The sequence below is a fragment of the Phacochoerus africanus genome, chromosome 14 (genome assembly GCF_016906955.1).
Source record: "Phacochoerus africanus isolate WHEZ1 chromosome 14, ROS_Pafr_v1, whole genome shotgun sequence".
Classification (NCBI taxonomy): Eukaryota; Metazoa; Chordata; class Mammalia; order Artiodactyla; family Suidae; genus Phacochoerus; species Phacochoerus africanus.
In genome coordinates this window covers 60,260,538-60,284,439 of record NC_062557.1, presented here as the reverse complement: position 1 = coordinate 60,284,439, position 23,902 = coordinate 60,260,538, and the positions used below count along the sequence as shown (strand labels likewise).

Here is a 23,902-nt window from a genome sequence, read left to right as displayed (position 1 = left end):
TGCCTTTGGGCAGTTGGCCAGAAGGTTCATGTCGCTCAGAGGAGACAGACGCGTGGGGAGGACCTCCACCTGCACCTCCTCCCCCAGCCTGAACGTGGGGGACCCCTTCCCCGAGCGGCCCCTGTCCCCAGGGGTGTCGTTGGCCTGGTGGGTCGTCCTGCCTGCAGTCAGCCCCCTGGGCCGCCCCTCGTGGCGGAGGTGGGTTCCGTCTGGCAGGGAGCTGTCTCCCAGAGCAGGGTCGAAGTCCTCCCCGGGACAGTGTGGTTGCCTTTGGGTCACTGTGTGACCCAAAGGGCCACTGAGACATCACTCCTGGCCCGCCCAGGGTCCCCATGCAGCAGTGACCTGCTCTCTGTATCAGAGAATCGGGGGCTTGCCCCAAACTCTCAGGGGCGCCAGTCCTAGACGGAGCTGGGTCCCCTCGACCCCGAGAAGGTGCTGGAGCTAGAGTGGCCAGGCCACTGACTGTGACGGTCCAGAATGCTGCGTGGCAGACCCTGCAGCCAACTCAGGCCGAGGGTTCTGCATGAAAAGGGCCAGGTGCAGGTCGGCGACCTTTTTTTGCCCTGGGCCTGCGCTGAGTGTAGGACCACGCTGGCAGGTGCAGAGGCCCTTGGGGCTGGGCCCCTGGAAAAGCAAGCGGGGAAACGGCCAGAAAGATGCAGCCCCCAGAAGGACCCTGAGATCCCCTGTTCTTGTCCTGGCTTCCTAAGGAACAGCCCCCCCCCCCCCAAGCTGGAGGGCTTGCTGTCAGCTGGAGCTTTGGGGGAAGCTTCTGCCTAGGGAGGCTGAAGCTACTTTCAGGAGGCCGGGATAATTTTCCATAATTCCACGGAAGTAGAGGCTCACTGGCCGCTCCCTTCTCACCCCTCCCGCTTCCAGCCATTCTAAAAGAAGCAGCGTGATTTTCCATTTTAAAGTTTTATTTTTTCATATTAAAAAACCAGTAAGAACACCTTTAGACTGTCTCTCGAACAGTACAGACGCCTGGGGAAGATTCTGTTCCTGTCCACAGTGACACCAGAACTACCATTAAAGTGCAGGTTGTGTGTTCTGTTTTGCTTCCTGCCGTGGCACACGCGTAGACGAGTCACTGGGATGTGACCCCCACCCTCAGCTTCGCCGGCTGTCATGGCAACCGCCAATCACAGGCCAGCTAGTGCCCAGCCTCCGCTCCTCCAGGCGGGACGCTTTCCAAAGGCCCCCCGGTGGCGGCGTGACTCCCCCTCCCCCATGTTTAGGTCTGTGCCGGGGAAGTGTCCCCGGGTGGTGGGGGCGGCCGGCGCCAACGGGGGTCCGAAGCGGGGGGAGTCCCGCCTCAGCCAGCTCGCCCTCTTTCCCTCCCGAGCAGACCACGGTCCCTTCTCGGTTGCTCTGAGTCTTCCTGGGGCGCGGGGAGGGGAGCCGCCCCCCTGCGCGCACGGGCGGCTCTGGCCCACGGCCCGGGCGGCCCGGACCCTTGACTCTTGGACAGAAAGGCCTCCCAAGATTGTGCGGCCGCGCGCGGGCGGCGGCTCCTAGCTGATGACGCAGCGCTCCTTGTCCTTGGCCGGGCCGTCGCCGCCGGCCTTCTCGCGGATGTACACGAGGTCGCTGTGCACGCTCGGCCTGCGCGCCCAGGGCGCCACGATGCCGACCGCGTCGCTCGGGTCGCCGCCCGCCCCCCGCAGCCTCTTGCCCCGCAGCGCCTTCTTGTGCAGCGCGTCGCAGTGCTGCACCGACACGCGGCGGTGCAGGTCCGGGCTCATCTCGCACGGCAGCTTGGCCATGGCGAAGAGCGCGCGGAACATCTGGTCCAGGCTGCTGTTCCTCTTGGCCGAGATCTCGAAGTAGGCGCAGCACCGGGGGTCGGCGCCCACCAGCTGCTCGATCTCGCGCCGCTCCACCTCGCGGTGGAAGTCCCGGTCCCCTTTGTTGCCGCAAATGACCAGGGGCACGTCCACGTTCTTCTTGGTCTTGTTCTTGAGGCAGGACTTGGTGTCGAGGATCTGCTGCTTGAGCCTCTGCACCTCCTCGAAGGAGTCGCGGTTGTCCAGACTGAACACCAGGATGAACACGTCTCCTGCGGGGGCCAAAGCAGAAGGGGAGGGTGAGGGCGGCTGCCAGGGGGCCCCCTAGGCGCGCTTTGGGGCCGCCGCGGGCCGGGGCGCCGACCAGAGTCCCCGCCGCTCCGGCGGCGCGCTCCCGCCCCCGCCCGCTGCCGGGCGCCCGGGCCCACCTGTGAGGATGGAGAGGCGCCGCATGGCGGGGAACGGGTGGTTGCCGGACGTGTCGAGGATGTCCAGCTGGTAGACTTCGCCGCGAATGCGGTAGAACTTGCGGTGGAAGTCCTCGACGGTGGGCGTGTAGGCGTCCTCGAAGCGGCCCGTGAGGAAGCGCGACACGATGGCCGTCTTGCCCACCTTGGGCGAGCCGAGGACCACCATGCGGTAGCAGTGCTTGGCCGGGATACTCGGCTCCGAGTCGCTCGGGCGCATCTTCTTGATCATCGCGGCCAGTTTCATGGGGCAGAGGGACCGCGGGGTCGGGCTCGGGGCCGCAAGACGCGCAGACGGTGGCTGGGGCGGTTGGGCTCGGGCTCCGGGCTCCGGGCTGCGACTGCGCCTCTTCGGCTCCAGCTCCTGGACAAAAGCCCCGGCTCCGGCTCTGGCTCCGGCGCGCTCCGCCCGGCGGCTGCCCTTATATGCAGCCCGCAGGACCGCCCCGTCCCGCCCCGCGCCCGCCCCCGCCCCGCCTCCGTGCGTCACGGCCGCGGGTCCCCACCGCGCCCTCCCTCCAGTCCGCCGGCCGCCGCTCGCTCCTTCCCGCAGGCTCGGGAAGGGAACGGTCCAGGGTCTGCCTACCCAGCGCGCGGGACTCTGCGCCTCTCGGCTGCGCGGGCTCAGCGGCTGCGAGGGCATCGGGGACGCCGCTCTGGCTGTACCTCCGACCTGGGGCGAGGAGCACCCCCAGACCGCGGCACTCCTGCCCTCGCCGCGCACACGCACTTTCTCTGGGCTGCAGCTTCCCAAACACTGGGCAGCCTGATGGCGGGTCTTTGCCAGGTGCCAAGCAAGGGACTGGCGCGCCGTGCGCCTTCTCACCAGCTCTGAGAACTCACCCGTGCAGCCCAAAGCGTCCCAGGCGGCTTTTGCCTGGCGGGGGTCGGGGTGGAGGGGGTGGGGGTGGGGGAGCAGGGAGGCGGTGTGTGCCCCGCTCAGGGCTGCTGAGGACCCTTGCGGGGCATTCAATAAAGGGCCCTTTCTCAGCCTTTCACGAAGGCGCCCTGTGGACGGGGCGGGTGGGTCCCACTTGGAATCCCTCCTCCTCCGGGTGCACTAGGAGGCCCACCTTGACAGCAGAGGCCTGAGGGTGCAAACAGCTTCCCTGGGGAGAGACGCAGCCTACCTCAGAGCCTCCCTCCCTGCTGCAGGTCAAATGTCTAGGCTGGGTTGACCTCACTCCCCTTGGCCCCTTCCAGCTGGTGACAGCAGCGGGTCCTGAGCCCAGCCTGGCTTCCCATTCCTGATTCCCAGCACGTAGGCATGTCCCCTTGCACAGACTGGTTCTCCCAAGTCAGCCAAGTTCATTCAGCCCTGGGCACACCTGTCCTTCGTTCTTCCTCCCAGTGACGCCCTCCCTGCTCCCCCCAACCCCCCCTCCCCCGCCCCCGGCCCTGCCGCTGCCATGTGCCCGGCCTCACTCGGAGGAAGCAGGAGGAGGGGCCGCTGCTAGCTGGGTGCCTTGCTTCCTTTCTTAAAAAATAACACACTCGTGTTTTTAAACATCCGAACCTGTTCAGAAAGGGACTGGAAGCAGGACCCTGGCGCGCCCATGCCCACGGGACTGAGCTTTCCCGGGGAGGCCTCCACCCAGCGCACAGGGCCCCCGGCCCAGCCTGAGACCCAGTGAACAGAAGCCCTTTGTCCTTTTTTGAGGAGGCCTTCCTGCCAACTCCAGGCCAGCCTCAGGTGGACAACGTGCAACCCCCTGGGGCAGCTGTGGACACCCAGGGCCCACACCGGGGAGGGGCGACGTGTGCCCCAATTCCCAACACTGCCGCCTGGACCTCCCTCCACCGCTGTTTTGGGTTGTCCGGGTTTATATGTTACAAGGATCTCACCGTGCTGGGGCATCAGGCAACACACGGCATCTAGGAGGTGCACCCGCCTGCAAACAGCACGGCCGCACGGTGCGGCAGCTCTCACTCTTCCAGCTTCGAGCAGAATGAGAAGGTCTTAAACTATTCGGCCAAGTGTTTGGGGGTTGGTTGGCGTTGGGCAACTGGCCCCAGGGCGGGAAATGTCCACCACCGCCTGGACTGCAGGCAAAGGGTGGTTTGGAAGGTCCGTGGAAGTTGTGTTTGGGAAGTGGGTCAGGCCCCATCAGGGGACCTGTGGACACGGCCTGTGCCCCTGCTCCCCCGGCCCGCAGCCACTGCCTGAAGAGGACATGGCCAAACAGCTGGCTTTGCCCTCTGACCCGCTCCCTTCCTCAGCCAGCCTCTTGGCGGCTTCCTGCTCAGCTGCGAGCTGTTCTCATCACAGCGGCCGCTGCGCCACCGGCCCCGCCTCCTGCGCTGCGTGCGGCAGCGGCTGCGTGACCCGTGGGTCGGATGCCTGGAGGTGCTCCGTCCTGCCCTGAGAGAGGGGTGGCTGGGGCTGTGGGGGCCCGCAGGTCCTGGAAAGCTGTGTGTGTGCAGAGGGGCCTGGCGGGGCCAGCCTCCTGCCCCTGGAGGTCTGTGCGCAGAGGGGCATTGGGCAAGCTCTGCCCCGAGGTCTCCCGTGGCCTCCTGCGCCCGGAGCCACGCTGGATTCCAGAAACCAGAGGGCAGCCTGGAGGGGCTCTGTGGCCAGCACTTCCTGCAGCTCCGTGTGCCCAAAGCGGCCAGTCCTGGGTCACCACCTCCCAGGTAAGGACCCGGGGGCTGGGAAGCCGCGTGCACAGGTGTGGCTGGGCCCACCTGTCTCCCGTGGAGAGGCGGGGAGGGCGGGGCCGGGCCGAGGCGCTGGCTCAGTCCCAGGGCTCAGCCTGCCCTGCATGGTCCAACGGCCGCTCCTTGTGGCCTCAAGGTCCACCAGGGCTCTGGAGGGAAAAGTCACAGGGAGCGGAGGCGGGGGGAGGGGCTTGGGCCAGGTCCTCCCTCCCAGGAAGCCGCCCCCACCCCTCTCGGAGGGGGAAAAGGGAGGCAAGGGCTCAGGCTGGGACAGAGGTGTCACCCAGGCTCTGCTGCCACCCTATGGGTGACCCGGCTCGGGGGTGGCAAAGCAGCCAGGGCAGGGCAGCCCCTTCCCCTCGCGCGGGGGCGTCAGCATTGCTGGCAACTGAGAAACCAGCAGGCCTTTCATCCCCCCGGGGCCGGCGACACCCTCTGGGGTGTGCGCATGCGCCGGGTCCCCTCGCAGGGTGCAGGGCGCAGGGTCCTGGAGCCTGGAGCCTGGGGGCGGGAGGCACCCTGGACTTGGCTGAAAACCCTCAGATCACCCGACAAAGGTGACCTGTCTCCAAGACCGGCTCACCTGGGCTGGACCTGGTGGCCTGACCCGGAGGGGCCAGCTCAGCCCTCGGGGCTGCCCGCCCCTGCCCCCACCCCCCCAGGGCCTCTGCGCCGGCCCTTCCTGTGCCTCTGGACCCTGGGTCTCAGCTCAATGTCACCTCCTTAGAGAGGCCCTCCCTGACCACCAGGGCACTTTCTTATTGCTCCTAATACCCTGGGCGTCATATGTGGCACCCTGTGGTCATCTTCCCTGGCTGGGAAACCCCTGGCATGCAGGGCTGGGACGTCACCTCCCCGAGGCCGGGCTGGCTCCCAGGAGCAGAAGTGGGGGGAGGTGGATGGCACGGGAGGCCGCAGGGCCTGTGCAGGGCACCGTCCAGTGTGGATAGAGGTGCCCCTCCCAGCTCAGGGCCCCCCTCGCCGACCCGGACAGACAGAGACGGAGGGGCTTGGTGTCAGGCGCCTTTATTGGCGAGTCAGGACGTGGCGGCAGCAGGGCAGGGGGCTCGGGGACCACATGGCGCCCGTCCAGGGCCCCCGAGGCCGTTTCCAAAGCACTGGACGCCCGTGCCCGGCGCCCTCTCCTTCTCGCAGGGCGGGGTGCTCAGGGCCGGGGGCGCCGTCAGCTCCTCTTGCGGGCCTGGGAGCCTCTCTGCCGGTAGATCTCGGCGGTGAAGGGCCTGCAGGCGGGAGGGGCTCTGGTCAGCTGGTCTCGAGCTTGACAGCCGGGCCCCCTAACCCGAGGCGGGCCGAGGGAGCGGTCCGTGTGGGACCAGGAGGGTCCCGCGCTGCCCGCCCAGCCCTCGGGCCGCCCTGCGCCCGCTCTAGGCTTCCCGTCGGGCGTGGCCGGGCGGCGGGTCACTCTGACAGCGGACGCAGCCCCGGGCCCGGGACGCCGCCTACTCACTCCTCGAACAGGATGGCGAGCTTGTAGGTGGCAGCCACCACCAGCGTCAGCAGCAGGCCGGCGGGGCTGGCGTGCCTGCGGAGAGACGCCCGGTCAGGGGCAGGCCCAGCGCTGACGCCCCCCGCCCCCTCCCCGGCCTTCTCTGGGACGGGGGTCCCCAGGTCGGGCCTGACCCGAGGCCCAGGTGCTCCAGCCCGGCCGGGAGCTCAGGGCAGAGCAGGAGTGACAGGGGAGGAAGGAATAACCAGCCTCCCCAAGTCACCCGCGTGGCCAGCGTCCTTTTCTCAGGCTGTTTCCTAGAAGTGGGCCCGGGGCCCCCCCAGCCAGGTGGAGTGTCCAGTGGACCCTTCACGGGCTCTCTGCAGTGACACCGCAGGGGCTGGTCCCCTGCGTCCAGACAGTCGGGGAGGGACAGGAGCCCAGGAGGCTCTGTGCCCCCAGCACCACCTCCTTCATGAGGCAGCAGGCCAGGGGCCCTGGGCAGAGGGGCGCGTACCTTTCGGGGACCTTCCGTCCTGCCTCCTCCCTCCACCCAGGGCCTCACACTGTCTAGGGGATCCGGGGACAGGGACAAACGCCACTTCCCATTCCGTGGGCTCCGTTCAGTCAACCTCGAAGCTGGAGTGAGCCACCTGGCCCTTGGCACTGCCATATGGCGATGCCAAGGCCATGGGCACTTTGGGGCTGAAATGACATCTGCCCTCCTGAGCCTCTGCTCCCTACCTCCTGGAGTGACCAGAGCCTCCCCACCGTAGCCAGGGAGACCCCAGGGCTGGGGCTCGATGGCCACAGTACCCGTAAGCTGACGACCCCGGCCCTGGGGAGCCAAGTTAACCTGGAGCCACAGAGGCCAGCTGCTGCCGCCGACCTGGCCAGGCCCTGGTCAGCCCGGCACGGGCCTGGGGCGGAGCCAGGCAGCCTCTGCGCTGTGGCCATGCCAAGGCTCCCCTTGCACAGTGCCTCCAGGCGTTCCCGTCGTGGCTCAGCGGAAACACAGCTGACCAGCATCCATGGGGATGCGGGCTTGATCCTTGGCCTCGCTCTGTGGGTCGGAGATCCGGCAGGGCCAGGTCGCAGGCGCAGCTTGGGTCTGGCGTGGCCCGTGGCTGTGGCGCAGGCAGGCAGCAGCTGTGGCTACCAATTGACCCCTAGCCTCCTGGGAACCTCCGTACGCCACGGGTCCGGCTCTTAGAAGAGCCAAGTGCTGCCACGCCTGAGCACCGTGTGGCCCTGGCTGCCCACCTGCAGATGAGGAAACTGAGGTTGGGGTGACGCGCATGCCACCGCCCAGAACTGGCCTCGAGCTGGTCCTAGGGACCCCGCCGTACATCTTGGGGAGGGGGTGGCTCACTCAGGCTAATGTGTCCCCCCGGAATCCCCCTGCCCCTGGGCCTCTGGGGCCCCCAAGGGCAGGTTGCTTGGGCAGCAGGAAGCCCCATCAGGGCCCAGGTGGGGTAGAGATGGGCTGTGGAGGCCCGGGGGCGGCCGTGCTGGCCCAGCGTCGGGCAGCCCGGGTGACGGCTCCTCTAATGAGGGCTCAGACCAAGGGCTCCGTCCCCAGCACAGCTGACCCCTCCTCATCGGCGCAGGGCTGATGACTGAGGGGCTCGCGGGAGCCCCGCCGCCCGAGGTCTCACGTGTTCCTGAGGGGCTGGCCCCTCACTCCCGGGTGCCGGGCCCTGCTGGGGCCCACAGAGGACCCACGGGTGGCCTCCAGCCCGGAGCCCAGTCTGAGCAGAGGGGAGGTACCCGTGTGTGTGCTGGCGGCGAGTGTGTGCAGGGCGGGCTTCCTGGAGGGGCACCTGAAGTTGGGTCCAGAAGGTGGGTGGGAGGGAACAGTGGGTGTGCTGGCAGGGGCTGCAGGGGGGACCTGCATGGGCTCCACCCTGCCAGTCTCAGGTGGGAGCTGCTCGGGAGTGGGTGTGTCGGGGCGCAGAGCCTGCCCCCCCCCCCCCACTGCTGGCTGCCGCTGCCAGAGACCAGGTGAAGGGCTGGGCTGAAAGGCAGGTGGGTCCGAAGTGGGGCTGGGGTCCCAGCCAGACCCACAGGTGTCACTCAAAGCCCAGGCCTGGATACCGGGCTGCCTGGAGGGGACTCTTGCTCTGGGTGGGGCTCCACGGAGACTTGTTCTTTGGGTCCTGCCGCCTTCTGGTCTCTGGGAGCACCTGCAACCTTCCAGGCACGTTTTCAAGCGTTAAAAAAAGAACACTTTCTACGGAAGGGAAGGACGTTCTCTGGGGAGTTCTCTGGTGGCTCGGTGGGTTAAGGGCCCGGTGGTGTCACTGTGCTGGCGAGGGTTCCGTCCCTGGCCCGGGAACTCCTTCGCGCCGCAGGTGCAGCAAAGCCCCGCCTTCCACGGAAGAGGAGCCGATGCAGAAAGTGGACAAACGGGACGGCTGTGGAGGGCGCGGGGAAGCCCGTGCTGCTCCCTGTGCCGGCCTCAGTGACCCGGGGGCCATTTACCCGGCGACACAGGCACATGGTCTGTGGGGCACGGACCCCTGCGGCCTGGCTGGGCGCACAGAGCAGCTCCCCGCTGGCCCTCGGGCCTTTTGGCCGGACGTTCCAGCCCAGGGCCAGCAGCCTCCAGCGCCAAGGGTCGTTTTCACATTTTTAAATAGTTCAAAAGAGGAGTTCCCGTCGTGGCACAGTGGTTAACGAATCCGACTAGGAACCATGAGGTTGCGGGTTCGATCCCCGGCCTTGCTCAGTGGGTTAAGGGTCTGGCGTTGCCATGAGCTGCAGTGTAGGTTGCAGACACAGCTCGGATCCTGCATGGCTGTGGCTCTGGCGTAAGCCAGAGGCTCCATCTCTGATTCGACCCCTAGCCTGGGAACCTCCATATGCCACCAAAGCGGCCCCAGAAAAGGCAAAACAACAACAACAAAAATTCAAAAGAGTATTTTGTGACTCCTGAAAATCTCAAGAAACTCAAATTTCTGTGCCCATGAGCCCCAGCCAGGCCCACAGGCCTGCTGTCTCGAGCCCCACGTGCCCCCGGGAGCCCCCCTCTGGAGAGGGAACAACCCGGCCGAGGGTGTCGTCCGTTCCCTGGGGTTGAGGGAGGGCGCTGTCCTTGGGCTCCCCGGCGACGCGGGGACTCACATGAGGGCCCAGCCCAGGTAGACGGCCGTGCTGCCCCAGTACATGGGGTTGTCCAGGACGCTGAACGGGAACCGGGTCACTCTCGCCTCCATGAGGATCCCGAAGTAGTCGCCTGTGGACAAGGCGGCGGGACCCGGGGTCGGAGGGAGCCCCACCAACCCGGCCGCCGCTGCCGCCCTGCGGCTCGGACAGACGGCCTGTCCCCTTGGCCGCCTCCCTTCCAGTCAGAGCCCGCCTTCCCCCGCATCCCAAGAGGCCCAGCGACGCAGGCGCCAGCGCAGGCCTGGCCACAGCGTCGCCCGGGCACAGCGTGCGGGCGGAGGCCACGGCCGGGCCCGCCCCCGCCTGGACGTCGCTCGGGCCCTGAGGCTCAAGTAGGGCAGGGGCAGTGGCGTCACCGCCGCCTGGGGACAGAGCGCGAGGCTGCGGGAGTCTTTTCCCGGCGGACCTGCAGGCGGTGGCACGGAAACCTGCCGTGGGGTGACTCGTGGGAGGGACGTGGCCGCTGTGCCCTCCGTCCCTGAGCCGGCGGGCCCCTCGGGTCCCTCCGCCCCCTCCGCCTCGGGGATCTTACCTAGGAAGGTCCCGGTGAAGCCCAGCGCCAGGAAACTGGAAAGTACGAAGACGCTGCCCACGCCCAGGAGCGCCAGGCCCAGGCGGTAGCCCGTGGGGCCGCCCAGGCTCTCCATCTGGGGCTGGCTCAGCATGGCCTGCGTGAAGCTGCGCGGCAGGGGGCGCGGGGACCCGTCAGCACCGCGCTGGGGCCCCTGCCCTTCCCGCCGCCGGCCCCGGCCCCCGGCGCAGCCAGCGCGGGCTCTCAAGCTCGGTGCGCGGCAGGAGAGCGGGGAGGCGGCCTGAGGGTTTAGCGGCCCGGCCCTCCAACTGCCCTCGAGCCTGGGGCCGCACCGGCGGGGACGCCTCAGGGCAGGCGGGCGCAGGAGCAAGTGCCCGTATGTTCCAGAAGCACGCTCCCTCCACACCCCCGACACTCCGATCCGTCAGGTGGGGCAGCCACCCGCACTCGCCCTGTGCCAGGTACTTCCCAGCGGCGCAGCCCGCTGGCCGCCCACCGCCCTCCGGCCTCTTGCCAGGCTCCTCCCAGCAGAAGCACCATTCATTCGCCCCCCCTGGTACCTAGACGATTGTAAAGCCGCCTCCCTGCAAGCCTCTCCAGCTCCGTTCAGCCCTTGGAGAGCAGAGCCCCCCGCCCCCGCCCCCAGCATCTCCCTGGCAGCGGCACGCGCCAGGCAGGATGGGGTACAGCGCCTATTCATCAACCAGAGGAAGAGCAGCCCCCCCTCCCTCCCCCCCAAAGTGAGGGAGGGCGACAGGAGGAAGATGGAAGGGTCTGTGTGAACAGCAAACAGGACGCTGCATGGTGACCTGTCAAACGGGCACACGTGTGTCAGGGCACACCTGGCCACCGGTCACGCCGCCCACACCCCCGGCTCTCCCCCCACCCCAGCCCCGCTGCTGCCTGGGCTCAGGGTCACCTGCAGTCCAGGCTGAGCCGCCGGGACTGGCTCAGGGTCGTGCACACCCAGTGTTGTGCCAGCTTACCAAGCCTCCGGCCTGGCCTCTGGGCAGCCCTGGGACCCAGCAGCTGAGGCCACGGAGCAGGAAGCTTTGGCAGATGCTGGAAGGGGCGGGGTGCGCGGGCAGCAGGGAGAGGCTGACTGCCTGCTCCAGGTGGGGCTCACCTGCAGGCCCCCGGCTTCTTGGCCGTCAGTGCATTATGGACCATGCAGGGGGTGGGGGTGGGACAATGCGGCCACAGCCACACCGTCTCAGTTTGGTGACCCCTCCCTCTTCACACCTCAGCCCACACCAAGCAAAACTACCCACAGCAGTAGGCATCCAATGGGCTTACTTGTGGGGGGGGGGGTTTGCTGCACCTCTGGCACGTGAAGTTTCTGGGCCAGGGATCGAACCTGTGCCCCAGTTGGGACCCGAGCCTCAGCTGCGGCAATGCTGGATCCTTAACTCCCTGCACCACACAGAAACTTCCTCTAATACCCACTGAAGTAAGCATGTACCTAAGTTCTCCTGTGACCCCGCTGGAAAGTCACCTGGAACTTAGGGCTCTGACGCTGCACTGACCGTGTCCGAGGATCACGTCGCCTTCCAGGCACCGCCCCCCCTGCACCCACCCCGGCACAGCCCTGTCTTCCCTACCCTGGGGGTGAGCTGCCCTGTGAACACGGGGTCACCACCCGAAGGAGCGAGGTTACCCTGGGGGCCCTTCGAAGACGCTGGAGGCTGGTGACGTCCTCCAGCCCCCAGGCCCCCACTGGCCGCAGGTCCACCCCATGGGAACCGGGTGGCCGGGACTGGGCCCCCACCCCCACCCCCACCCAGGTCTTCACAGGCGACTGGGCGGGGCTTGTGTGCAGCACCTCAGGGCCCACCTGGGTCCCCCTGCCCCTACCCCTGCCCCTGCCCAGCAAGCTCACTGCAGGCCTGCTCCCGGGGAGCTCTATTGGTTGGGGGGTGGAGGCCCCCCAGCACCTCAGGGCTCCTGCTCGTCCACATCCCAGCTGCTACCTGACGCCCGACCCCCACACAACCTAAGCCTTGTGCACCCCTCGCGGGGGCTGGGCCTCCTCTGCCAACAGGAGTCTCCTGGCCCCTGCGCGGGGGGGCGGGGGGCGCTGCAGCCCATGTGTTCAGACCCGATACCCACCTGGCTGGCCCTCCCCTGCCAGGGCCTTACCAGTGGGAGCGCAGTAAGTTGAGGAGCAGGATGGCGCCGCCCAGGGTGTAGCAGGCCAGGCGGGGTGACCCGAAGGCCCTGCTCAGCTTGCGGGTCTTGTGTTCCCATCTGGCGACCTGCACAGAGAGAAGCCCCGTGAGACGCCTGCGGGGCGGGAGGTCCACCTCTGCCTTGAGGCCCGAACCCCCATCCCAGGGAGGGAGGGAGGATCCTCGGCCTCAGCCCAGCGCCCGGGCTGGGCCTGGGCGGATGGACCACAGGGTCCTCCTAGAAGCAACCTCTTCCACCAAACACAACAAGCGCATCACACGCACCCCTTCCGGGGGTCCGGGGGACGTCCCCTCCAGGCCGCTGGACCAAGGGCTCTTGCAGGGTGACCGGCCGTGGCGCCAAAGTGGACCAAGTGCTGGGCCAGGGGAACGAGCTGGCTGCAAACGTGCACCCCGGACTCAAGCCGCAGGGCCAGGGGAGGGGGCGGGCCGAAGAGGCCGATGCCACCAATGCAACAGCATCGACGCGGCAGCTCCCGATCTAGGTGCTTTCACCCGAGCTCCACGCGCAGAACAAGCCAGGGAGCGGGTGGGACCGGGGCCAGGAGCGCGTGGAGAGGCCGGGCCTGGCGGGGTCTCGGCCAGAGAGGGGCAGCGGGAGGCCCCTCGGGCCCTCGGCTCGCCCTGCTGCCCAGAGCCCCCCCCCCCACCCCCCGCCCGCTGGCCCTCCTTCCACCCCCCTTGCTTCTGGGGCTTGAAGACAGCTCTACAGAATCACCACGGATCTTCCCTCCCAACCAACGAGACGATGCTTTCCAATCTGATCGAGTCACCAAGGGCCTCACGCCCTCACGCCCCCTGGGAGCACCAGCCCCCCTCAGGCGTGCCCAGCCTGTCCCGCGAGGGGAGGGGGGGGCGAGGGCGGGGGGGGGGGCAGGGTTCCTCCCTGGAGCGGTGGTCCAGCCGTCCAGCGTGGCGCAGCGGGAGCAGGCGCCTTCCACCTTCGGCCTCAGCGGGCCGCCCTCTGAAGGGGACCCCCGGACACCGCGCCGTCCACCCAGAGGGCCTTCAGGCCGAGCGCAGGGAGCCGCCCGCCCACCTCCATCCTGGAGGAGGCCTGGGCGGCAGGGCCCACCCACAGCGGCAAGCAGAGGTTGCTGAGCTGGGGAGGGCGGCGGTGGCAGGCACACGCCTTGGTCAGGACCCAAACTGCATCACGGCCTGTGCGGTCGACCGCGGACGCACCCTAGCTGGACAAAGCCGATTCTTCAAAACGCAATCCCTGGTGTATCTGAGCTTCCTCACCTACCCTCGCTGACGCTTTGCTCATGACATGCCAAGTCCATCCCCTGTGTGCCCAGGGCCCTAACTGGCCAGACCCCATGGTCCTCCCACCTCAACGACATGCCTGGGCAGCTGTGGGGACCAAGCCGAGCCCAGAAACGACCTGAGGACTCAGGTGTCTGAACTCCAGGGCTGGGCCCTTCTCTCTCTGGGGAGAGTGGAACGCCTTTCCTCCAGAGGCCCTTTAGAATATTTAGAAGAACGTTAGAATATTTAGATCTATTTGGGTTTTCTCTCTTTTTTTTTTTTTGATTGAGCTGTTTTTGTTTGGGGTTTTTTGCTACACCTACAGCATGTGGGAAGTTCCTGGGGCAGGGGTTCAACTCGCACCACAGTACCAAACCGAGCCACAGCAGTGACAATGCTGGGTCCTTAACCTACTGAGCCACCAGGGAACTCCTGGTTGTTTGCTTTTTGATGTTGAGCTGTATGAGCTATTTGTAGGTCTGAGAGACTAACCCCTTGTTGCTGCTGTCACTTGCACATGTCTTCTCCCAATCTGTAGCTGTCCCTTCATTTGTTTATGAGCAATAACTTTTTCTTTTTTTTGTCTTTTCAGGGCCACAGCCGCAGCACATGGAAGTTCCCAGGCTAGGGGTCGAACTGGAGCTACAGCTACCAGTCTACACCACAGCCACAGCCACGCAGGATCCGAGCCATGTCTGGGACCTGCACCACAGGTCATGGCAACACCGGATTCAAACCTGTGTCCTCATGGAAACCTGCTGGGTTCATTACCACCGAGCCGCAACGGGAACTCCCGTGCAAAAACGTTCAAGTTCAATTAGGTCCCATTTGTTTATTTTTGTTTTCATTTCCGTTTCTCCAGGAGACATGGCTGTGATCTGTCAAAGACAGTCTTGCCTATGTTTCCCCCCAGGAAGGGGCCACTCCAGGTTCACCCAGGCCGTGGTGTCTACACATCATTTGCCACTGAAGGCGCCAGAGCTCCTGGTCCAGAGGCCAAGTCCAGGTCTAGAATAGGATACACGAAAGATGCTGAGCCCGATGACAGAAGCCTCTGGAAACGTCAGCGCCCCAGGGAAAACGTCAGGCTCAAAAGCAACACTTAAAGGGGCGCAGTTTTAAAAGGGGGGGAATGCAGCGCTTACCTGCCATTGCTAAACACGCTGTGCTTCAGGGGAACCAAACCACGGCCGACAAGTCAGGAGGAACAACGAAATGGAAACACCCCCAAATGAAGTAAGGGCCCAGGCGACCCCATCACCAAGGACAGGACAGAGGACGTGACCTCGAGGGTCACGCTGACCTCCCGACTCCACTGGCCCTTCTCAGGGTCACGCAGAGAAGCGCCTCCCGACGTGCTGGGACGGGCGTAAGAGGCGGAGCTCCAGCCGTCGTGCAGGGCACAGAGGCAGACATGGGCAAGTCCACCAACGCCACCTGCACAGACGCTCGCCAAGAGTTCTTTACACTCAGGCTCAGGAAACGAGGGGAACGTCTTAAAAAGCATCACAAAGATACACTCGCTCGAACGCGGAAACTCCTACGGGACAAACGACTCCCTTTCCTCAATAAATAAGGGCCGTGGAAAGAAGGGGCGGGACGCAGCTCTGGGTGAGGAGGGTCCGGCCACCTTGTCAACGCAGCGCAGTGAGGGGACCTTATCTGGCCCCCGATTCAAACACGCCAGCTGTAACAAGGCACCTCTGAGACTTCAGACGACGCTGAACACGGGCTGAGCACGGAGGGGTGTGGTTCTCGTCTGTTCTGCTGCTACCAAGATGGATGGGGCTTAGCCCCTCACCAGAGACTACCAGAAGCCGGATGAGCGCTTTCCAGACACGGGCACGAAGGAGTAAAGGACGCGGACTTAACCCTATAACCGTGTCGGTATCACTGAATGCTGACGGCCAGCAGCTCAGGTAAAAGACGGAGAGCGTCAGACTGGACTGAAAAAGCCGGATCCGACGGCACACTGGCTGCGAGAGACACTTCACTGACACGAATGCACATCAGCTAAAAGCGACATGCTGCCAACACGGGTCCAAAGGAGGCCAAGGGGTTGTATGAATTTCAGACCAAGCAGATTTCAGAGCAAGTGTTATTACCAGAATAAAGAAGATTATAATTTACTAAGAGGACATGACAATTCTAAATACCCACGCACCCCATACCCGATCTGACGGTATCCGAAATAAAACGGATACATCTGCAAAAGAGAAACAGTATTTCAATGCCCCTCTCTCAGCATGGATAGAACAAGATCCAGATTTGAATACTATCAACCGACTTGGTCGACTGACACCACTGTAAAGGACTCCACTCGACAGCAGCACAAAATGAGTTCCCACTGTGGCTCAGCAGGTTAAGAACCTGACTCATCTCCCTGAGGATGCAGGTTCAATCCCTGGCCTCACTCAGGGGGTTAAGGATCCAGTGCTGCTGCAGGCGGCAGCATGGGCTGCCGCAGATGTGGCTTGGAACTGGCACTGCTGTGGCTGTGGTGCAGGCCGGCAGCTGCGGCTTCATGTTGATCCCACGCCTGGGGACTTCCATATGCGGCAGGTACAACCATAAAGGAAAAACAGCCCCAAACGAGCTAGTTTCAAGTAACATGGGGCACTTACCAAGACAGACCACACTGCAGGGGACAGAACGACGCACAAAAACTAAGTCAGGAGAATGGCAGGCGACACAAAGTGTATTCTCAGACCACTAATACCAGAAAGATCTGACCAGAAATCCCCAAACATTTAGAAACTAAGTGTCGCATTTCCAAAAGCCAACTCAGGGGAGAAAGAAGAGGTCAAAGGGAAACGAGGGGGAGACTCTGAATTGAATGAGAATGAAAGCACAACGTACCCGCGTGTGTGCCCGCGTGTGTGGGCTGCCGCTGCGGCGGCGGAGCTGGGGGCTTATGGCCGTCAACGCCCACAGGAGAGAAAGAAGGAAGGTCCGCCACTGGGCTCAGCTCCCACAAGAAACTAGACAAAGAAGAGAGAAGGAGACCCGTGTCAGCGGAACATCTGGCGCGCGATCAATGACAGGGGACAGGCGAGCAACAGAGCAGAGTCAGTGAAGGCAGACGAGCAGATTGAACCTCTGGCCAGACTGCTCAGGAAGAAGCCCCAGGTTCTCACCATCCAGATGGCATCACCAGAGTCTGGAGATGGTGAAGGGTAAAAGTGCCCGTGCATTTGGTAGCTTAGAAAAAACGCACAAGATACAGTGTGGACGAGCCTTGAGGACATCGTGCTAAGTGAAACAAGCCAATCGCAGAACGGCAAACACTGCGTGATTCCACTCCTGCGCGGCGCTCCGAGTCGTCAAAATCTCGAAGACAGAAACAGAAGGGTGTCTGCCAAGGGCTGGGGAGGTGGGTTTAATGGCTATGGAGGTGCGGTTCTGTAAGACACCAGGAGTTATGGGGGTGGACGGTGGCAAGGGTTGCACACAATGAGAATGCATTTCATACCCCTGAACCGTACGCTTAAAAATGGTCGCGAGGGAAACATTTCTGTCGTATTTTATCACAGTTAAAAAAGAAAGAGGAGTTCCCGTCGTGGCGCAGTGGTTAACGAATCCGACTAGGAACCATGAGGTTGCAGGTTCGGTCCCTGCCCTTGCTCAGTGGGTTGACGATCCGGCGTTACTGTGAGCTGTGGTGTAGGTCGCAGATACGGCTCGGATCCCGCGTTGCTGTGGCTGTGGTGTAGGCCAGTGGCTACAGCTCCAATTGGACCCCTAGCCTGGGAACCTCCATGTGCCACGGGATCGGCCCCAGAAATGGCAAAAAGACAAAAAAAAAAAAGCTAAAAAGCACAAATCACCAAAGCTCGCTCAGGAAAACAAGCAGAGAGCCTGGCCGGCACTACATCCTTCAACGTATTTTAACGTACTGGCAAAAACAAAGCTCCAGTCCAGAGGGCAGCACGAACGTTGAAGGCAGACAGACGTAAAGCCCAGCATGAGCAGACGATTCCCGAAGGTGGAAAGGGAGCACTCCCCAGCTCGCTCAGGGAGGCCAGCGTTCCCTGATGCCGCCACGAAAACATCACAAGAAAACGAGAGGGAAGTGCTCCCTCCGAACAAAATGCAAAAGCTTCAGACAACACGTTAACAAAGGAGCGAATGGAATCCAACAACGTGCTGAAAGGAAAAGAATCGCGAGCAAGTGAGGTTTTCACGGTGAAGACGGGCTGAGGACTCAAGGATAAACAGAGAGACGCCCGGGGCCCACGGGTCCGAAAACTCAGAATTCATCCAGACGTCCTTCTCCCAATGGGTCTGTAGGCTCGGCGCCGCCCCAACCAAGACCCCAACCGGCCTTCCGTCGCCAGCGTAAGAGGAGCAGGGAAACGCCAAGAACTTAGAATGACGGAAACAACTGAAAAAGAAGAACAAGGCGGGGGCCGACGGCTGGGGCTGTGTCACCGCCCAGAGCTCAGCACTGCGGACAGACAGACAGACAGAGCCCAGAGCTCATCCCACGTGGGTGGGCGGGGCCCCGGGTTGTGACAAGTGCAACGGCAGCTTGTTCAGAGGACAAAGGGGATCATGGCACCGGGGGTCGCACACAAGATAATAGTGAGCTGCTGCTAGAGCCCGTGTTAGAGCCGGTAGTTCAGACCACACACGACCATGAACCCCGGGCGGGTTGTAAATCTAATCATGAGCCCGCGGCTATGAAACATGCTGGAGAGCCCGCGGGACCCTGAGTCACGCGCCCCGGTCTTAGATACACCGTGACGGGCACCGCCAGAGAGCAGACTGACCAAGACGGCGGTCACCTCCTGGGGAGGGGGTACCGCCCTCGGCCCCTCGGCCCCCCCCCCCGAGGCCCCCAGCGGGCTTGGGGAACTTGAGACCCACCGGCTGGCTGGAGTGGGGCCGGGCAGGAGCGTGAGCCTGGGCGCAGGCAACATGCCCAAGACCTGCTGTCACAGAAACGCTAAGAGGGCAAATGTTGTGTACATTTTAGCACGATAAAGAAGTTTTAAGATACACACAGACGTTTTTTGTCCTTCTGTCTTAATTACCGCCGCACCAGCAGCAGATGGAGGGTCCCAGGCTAGGGGTCTCATCGCAGCTGCAGCTGCCGGCCTCCACCACAGCCGGAGCGTCACGGATCCGAGCCGCGCCTGCCACCTACACCCCGGCTCACGGCAACGCGGGATCCTTCACCCACTGAGCGAGGCCAGAGGTGGAACTGAGTCCTCATGGATGCTCGCTGGGTGGGTTTCCGCTGCGCCACAAAGGTACCTCCAGCCCTGGGACTCTCCACACGCCTCCCGTGCAGCCACAAACCATCTACGTTAAATAAGGAAGGAGAGGCAAAGCTTGGGGTCCAGCGGAGGGGGCGCCAGGCAGCCCATCCCACTCCCGCCCCCTGGGTCCCGCGCTCCTCCTCGCCCTCTGCTGCCCCCCCACACAGGGTGCCCTCCCCCCGCCCCAGCGCTGGCCCCCAACAGGCCCGCTGTTTGTACACCGCGTCTGTCCATTGGTCACGCTGTGCCTGGTGGCCCCCTCTCCTGCCTTTGGGGGCAGTGGGGGAAAGACAAGATGGGGGAAGGAAAGGGGCTCAGAGGCCCGGCCCCCACGGAGCTGCCGCCCAGGGGGCAGACAGACAGCCCTGCAGCCCTGGCTCTGCAGCGGGGACCTCGGAACAGGCCCCACCCCTGGGAGCCCCGAAAGGGGGCTGGGGCCGGGGAGGGTCTTTCTGCCCCCAGCCTCACAGGCGGCTCGGGCACATTTGCCAACTCAGAAGCTGGTCAGGCAGGGGCTTGGGTGGAAGCCGGTGCAGCCTGCCCCTGCGGGAGTCAGGGCAGAGGCCCAGGGGCTCTCAGCTGGCACATCCCTCAGGAGGACCCGTCACGCAGACTGCCCAGTGTGACCTGCTCTCTCTCCCTGGCCCCGGGACGGGGCAGTGCGGTGGCCGAGGCGGGCGCCGTGCCCACCTTGAAGGAAGCCACGTGGCCTCTCAGCGGGCCGGTGTGTCCAGTGACACGGCCTCACCAAGCAGACCTGACACTGTTCTCAGGTTTTTGTCAGGAGTCACTGCAGGGGAAGGAGAGCGGGTTCTTCACTGAAGACCCGCTCAGGACGGACCTGAATGCGGTTTCCTACGGCACCGACAGTGTGTGGGCTACACGCAGCTTTGCAGGATCTTCTCTAAGCTCTAAATAAAACAAGGCCACCTGAAGAAGCCACAGCCCAGGAGTGAGCGGCTCCTCAACTATAACCCAGTATAGCGCAAAAAATGCGGTCTGCCTTCTTGGTCAATATTGACGTGAACTTCAGCCTCAGAGAGGAAATTCGGACCTGCTGGTGCTGGGCTGGGCGGCTGTCTGGACATGTGGGTTCCGTACGCAGCCGGGCCTTCCCTGGCAGCGCGGGGGCGGGGGGGGGGGGTCGGGCAGGGACGCGCCCCCAACACCAACTCAGTACCAGCACCGCCGCCGCCAGCTTCTTCTCCTTTTTCCCTCTGAGGTTAGACGAGCTCCTGTTAGCAGGGAGATGATGTGCGGGCAGATTGAGAGGTAAAAGCGAAATTCACATGTGCTGAAAATGTACCCGTTTTAATGCAAAGTGAGCTCTGACCACACGCACGGTCACGGGGCAGCTGTCTCATCGAGACACAGCACACTCGTTGCCATGGAAGCCCCCCCGAGGCCCCCAGCCTGGTTTCCGCCCCGGCTGTACACAGGCAAGCATGCCGGCTTCGCCCTGCCTCTGCACGGAGACCCCGAGAGCAGACGGGGTGGGCAGCGCAGGGACGGACCCTGGCTGGTTCCTGCACCCCAGCCGAGGGGTGCCGTGCGCATGCGCATCTGCTGGGCTGGAGACAGACAGGCCTTCAGTGGTCTGAGCGCCCAGGACCACCCCTCCCACCACCCTGCGGTGCGACCCCCAGGAGGGTGGGCAGGAAAGACAAACCAGGAGACGGCAGGGGACCCTCGGGGACATGTCCCAGAGTCAAGGCGCGGCAGGACGCGGCGCTGACAGCGAGGAGCCAGGGCCTCTGCGGCTGTCCCGTCACCCACTGCGCCACCTGTCTGCTCACCGGCCCTGGGACCCCAGACCGCAGCAGCCGTGAGGTGTGGCCAGCTTCCGTCCCTTGGGGTCTGGTCCCCAGTCCCGGACGGTAGACGGTGGTGGCAACTGCCAAGAGGCCGCTGACTGGGCTGGAAAGGTCAGCCGAGACCTGGGCTGCATCAGGGAGGCAGCAGCAGGCGACAGAGAAGTACTCCCGCAGCTGCTTTCCAGGTGAAACGCCTGACGTTCAGAGAGGGACAGACCTGCCCAAGGCACAGTGACAGGGCCGGGACCTCCCAGGGCTGCAGGGCTCCTGCGGACCCCTGCACAGAAGGGCGGGCACGGCCAGGCGCCGGTGCGGCCTCGAGGTGTCGCGGGGCCGTGGGGCCCATCGGCGGCCATCGGATGGGCAGAGCCGGAGCCAGGCTGCGGTTGCCCCGTCCCCCGCCGGCCAGCGCTGCGCTGAGATGTATGCTTCGCCTAATCGGGCTCCCTCGCAGGTCATCCAGAAAGAGGCCCGTCTCCATGGACTGGGGTGACAGTCCGCCGGGCCGGGCTCGGGAGAGGTCGCCGGCTCAGGTGACCAAGGGCGCTCACCCCAGCGCACCTCCAATGACGCGCCTGTCGTGCGTCAGCAGCTGGGAGGGGCCTGTCCCTTGGCCATCACCAGCCTCTGGGCGCGGGCTGGACAACGGGACACAGCTGGCCAGGGCCAGGCCGCGCGCTTAGGTGGGGCTGTCTTTCGGGGAAGAAAGGCGGGAGTGCAGTTTGAACCCTTCAGCCCCCTGCAGGGTGGGCAGCGGAAGGAGGCGCTGCTCCTGGGGGGCCTGGGCCCCCAGCCCTCGTCGGCCCCACAGGGCACTTCCCAGTCCTCAGGGCCACGGGGCGTCCTCAGCTTCCCACGTGGGCTGCACGTCGCTGGGTCCCTGACCTCTCCTGGGCACGGCGGACAGGTCGGCAGGGGCCACTGAGACGGAGCCCAGCCACGCGGGTCGCCCCATAAGGTTCCACCGTGACCAGGCCACCCACAGACCCACGCACACCTCACACCTCCAGCACGTCCACCCACCCGGACGCCACAGCTTCTGCATGTTCCTGCCACCTGGAGGGGCTCTCCTCTGCCCCTCGCCTGCCTCTGGCGGCCCCTCCCCCGCGCCCCGGGTCCAGGGTCCTGGCCTCACGTCCTCCAGACTCCTGACAGCAGGGCCGGGACGGCCCCCGCGGCGCTGGGGTGGCCGCAGCCAGTGACTCACCCACGCATTCCGACCCAGAACCCAGAGCAAGCCCTGCTCTTGCTCCAAACTTTTGCTCTCAATGTTCTCCGGTGATAATGAGGCTGTGCTGAGGCAGGAAACGTCCTCGGCTTTGGAGACGCAACAACACGGGGCTGCAGGGACAGGAACTGTGCAGGGTGTCCTGGGGCCCAGGTAACACGGTGCCGTTCTCGCCACTGTTCCTCATACTTACAGTATGCCGATTAAATTCCCTCTGCCAAGAGCCTCCCGTCCCCAGGGGTCTCCAAGCCCCCGGGCCACGTGGCTGGGCTCTGCCCCCCGTGGCATCTCCTGAGCCCTGGAAAGGTCTCAGTGGGACTCAGGCCGCCCACTCGAGCCGCCTAGGGACACCAAGGGGGGGGTCCTCGTGAACCTCCTAGGCGACCTGCACTTGGACACGGGCTGAATCCAGAGCGGCTAAGCGCCCAGGCCCACAGCCACCCCTGCCCCCGCGTGGCTCATGGGAAGCCACGTCCACAGGGCAGGGGAGTGACAGCATGGGGCAGGCATGCCCAGCAGCCAGGCGCACTTTCAACGGCCAGGCCTCGTGGGAGTGCCGAGGTCTTGTGCACAGAAGCAGGCGGGGCCCTTTGCACACGGCCAGGCTGGGGGCGGGGAGCTGACAGATTTAAACCCCGGGGGGCTCTGAGGTCTGCGGGGAGGGCACCCCGCTGTGCATCCCGGGGGAGGGGGGGGTGCGGGCACAGGGTGGGAACTGGCAGCAGGCTCTCGGTGTGGAAGAGGGTCAGGGGCTCCCACTCTGGGGGGTGCTGAGCTGGCCCGGGGCCCTCGGCTCACAACCTGGAGGCCGGCCTGAGTCCCCGTGAGTTTGGGGAACGGCCTCGAGGCTGCGCCCAGAGGCGCGCGTCATCCTGTCATCCTCGCAGCCGCTGGGGTCGTGAGGCTGACTCTTCATTCTGCAGCTTCCCCACCCCGGCCCATCCACCAGGCTCTGTTTTTTTTTTTTTTTTTTTGGTATTTCTTGGGCCGCTCCCGCGGCATATTGGAGATTCCCAGGCTAGGGGTCCAATCGGAGCTGTAGCCACCAGGCTACGCCAGAGCCACAGCAACGCGGGATCCGAGCCGGGTCTGCGACCTACACCACAGCTCACTGGCAACGCCGGATCGTTAACCCACTGAGCAAGGGCAGGGACCGAACCCGCAACCTCATCGTTCCTAGTCGGATTCGTTAACCACTGCGCCACGACGGGAACTCCCGGGCTCTGTTTTAAGGACAGAAATGAGGGGGCCAGGGGCGGCGGGGTGATCAGCAGGATGGAGCCTGGCCCCGCACTGAGGCTGAGGGGCGGTGGTTTTGAGGGCCAGGGCTGAGCGCCCTCCTGCTCCGGGTGCTGAGGGCAGGCACGACGCCCTTGGGGCGAGCGCAGCTGCCAGGGTCCGTGGCAGTACGCACAGACCAGCCAAGGCCGGGCTCCCCGCGCTGCACTGGGCACCAAGGGGACCGGACCAGCACAGCCTCTGCCCGCAGGGCCTCCAGTGTGGGCCGGCCGTGCCGGGGATGGGATGGCCAGAGAACGGGCACTGGGGGCGCGGGGTGGGCTCCCTGAGGGCTGCAGAGGAGGCCCCTACAGAGGTGGATCATCCAGCAGGAACATGTGACCTGCAAGGCCCCGGGCACCGGTCTTGCCAGACCGAGTGTGGCCCCGGAGGCCAGGTTCCCTTCGGGACCTCAGGCGTGGTATTCGGCAGGAAAGCTGTGCCCGCCAGAGGCTGCCCGAGGCAGCCGGAGGGACAGCGTGGTCGCTGGGATGAAGGAAGCCTCATGTGGGGGTGGGGGAGGAGGCGGAACCGAGGAGCCAGGCAAGGAAGGACGCCACGAGTCCAGGGGCCGTCGGACAGAGGCAGCCACACTGCGCAGACGGCGGCGGTTCCGTCCACGCAGCCAGCACCCACCAACCACAGGGACCCAGCTGAGCAGCCCCGACACCCGCAGACCAGACTCAGGGGCCTGCGCCCGGGGAGGGGGTCAGCAGGTATGAGGCTGGGGCCGCGAGGAGGGGGGAGAGTCCCTGAGGGCTCTAAGGGGGCCACAGGCCCAGAAGATGGGCGGGAGGCCCGGCAGGCAATGGGATG

At 64.9% G+C, this 23,902-nt stretch overlaps 2 protein-coding genes across 7 annotated transcripts in view; both read right to left on the bottom strand.

The window, feature by feature from the left end:
* Positions 1-905: 905 nt before the first annotated feature.
* Positions 906-2,649, bottom strand: RASD1 (ras related dexamethasone induced 1). Its single transcript, XM_047757754.1, has 2 exons — positions 2,219-2,649; positions 906-2,062 (listed from the first exon to the last, which is right to left on the bottom strand). The coding sequence occupies exons 1-2, from the start codon at positions 2,502-2,504 to the stop codon at positions 1,518-1,520; spliced, it is 831 nt and encodes a 276-aa protein (XP_047613710.1). The 5' UTR covers positions 2,505-2,649; the 3' UTR covers positions 906-1,517.
* Positions 2,650-5,925: 3,276 nt separating this feature from the next.
* PEMT (phosphatidylethanolamine N-methyltransferase) overlaps positions 5,926-23,902 on the bottom strand; it is a 39,511-nt gene continuing 21,534 nt past the window's right edge. For 5 of the 6 annotated variants that reach the window (XM_047757095.1, XM_047757093.1, XM_047757097.1 and 2 more), the window contains exons 3-7: positions 12,202-12,317; positions 10,063-10,208; positions 9,489-9,600; positions 6,384-6,458; positions 5,926-6,156 (exon numbers count right to left, since the gene is read on the bottom strand). In XM_047757095.1, the coding sequence (XP_047613051.1) occupies positions 6,099-6,156; positions 6,384-6,458; positions 9,489-9,600; positions 10,063-10,208; positions 12,202-12,317 (507 nt within the window). In that variant the 3' untranslated portion in view covers positions 5,926-6,098. Of the gene's footprint in view, positions 6,157-6,383; positions 6,459-9,488; positions 9,601-10,062; positions 10,209-12,201; positions 12,318-16,361; positions 16,484-23,902 lie in introns of all 6 variants that reach the window. The other variant, XM_047757092.1, reaches the window with a different exon arrangement.

Excerpts from the sequence above, each read along its gene's own strand:
- RASD1 (XM_047757754.1), bottom strand. The coding sequence starts at position 2,504 with ATGAAACTGGCCGCGATGATCAAGAAGATGCGCCCGAGCGACTCGGAG. Across the intron at positions 2,063-2,218 it reads GCGCCTCTCCATCCTCACAG|GAGACGTGTTCATCCTGGTG; the intron begins GTGGGCCCGGGC and ends TGGCCCCCGCAG.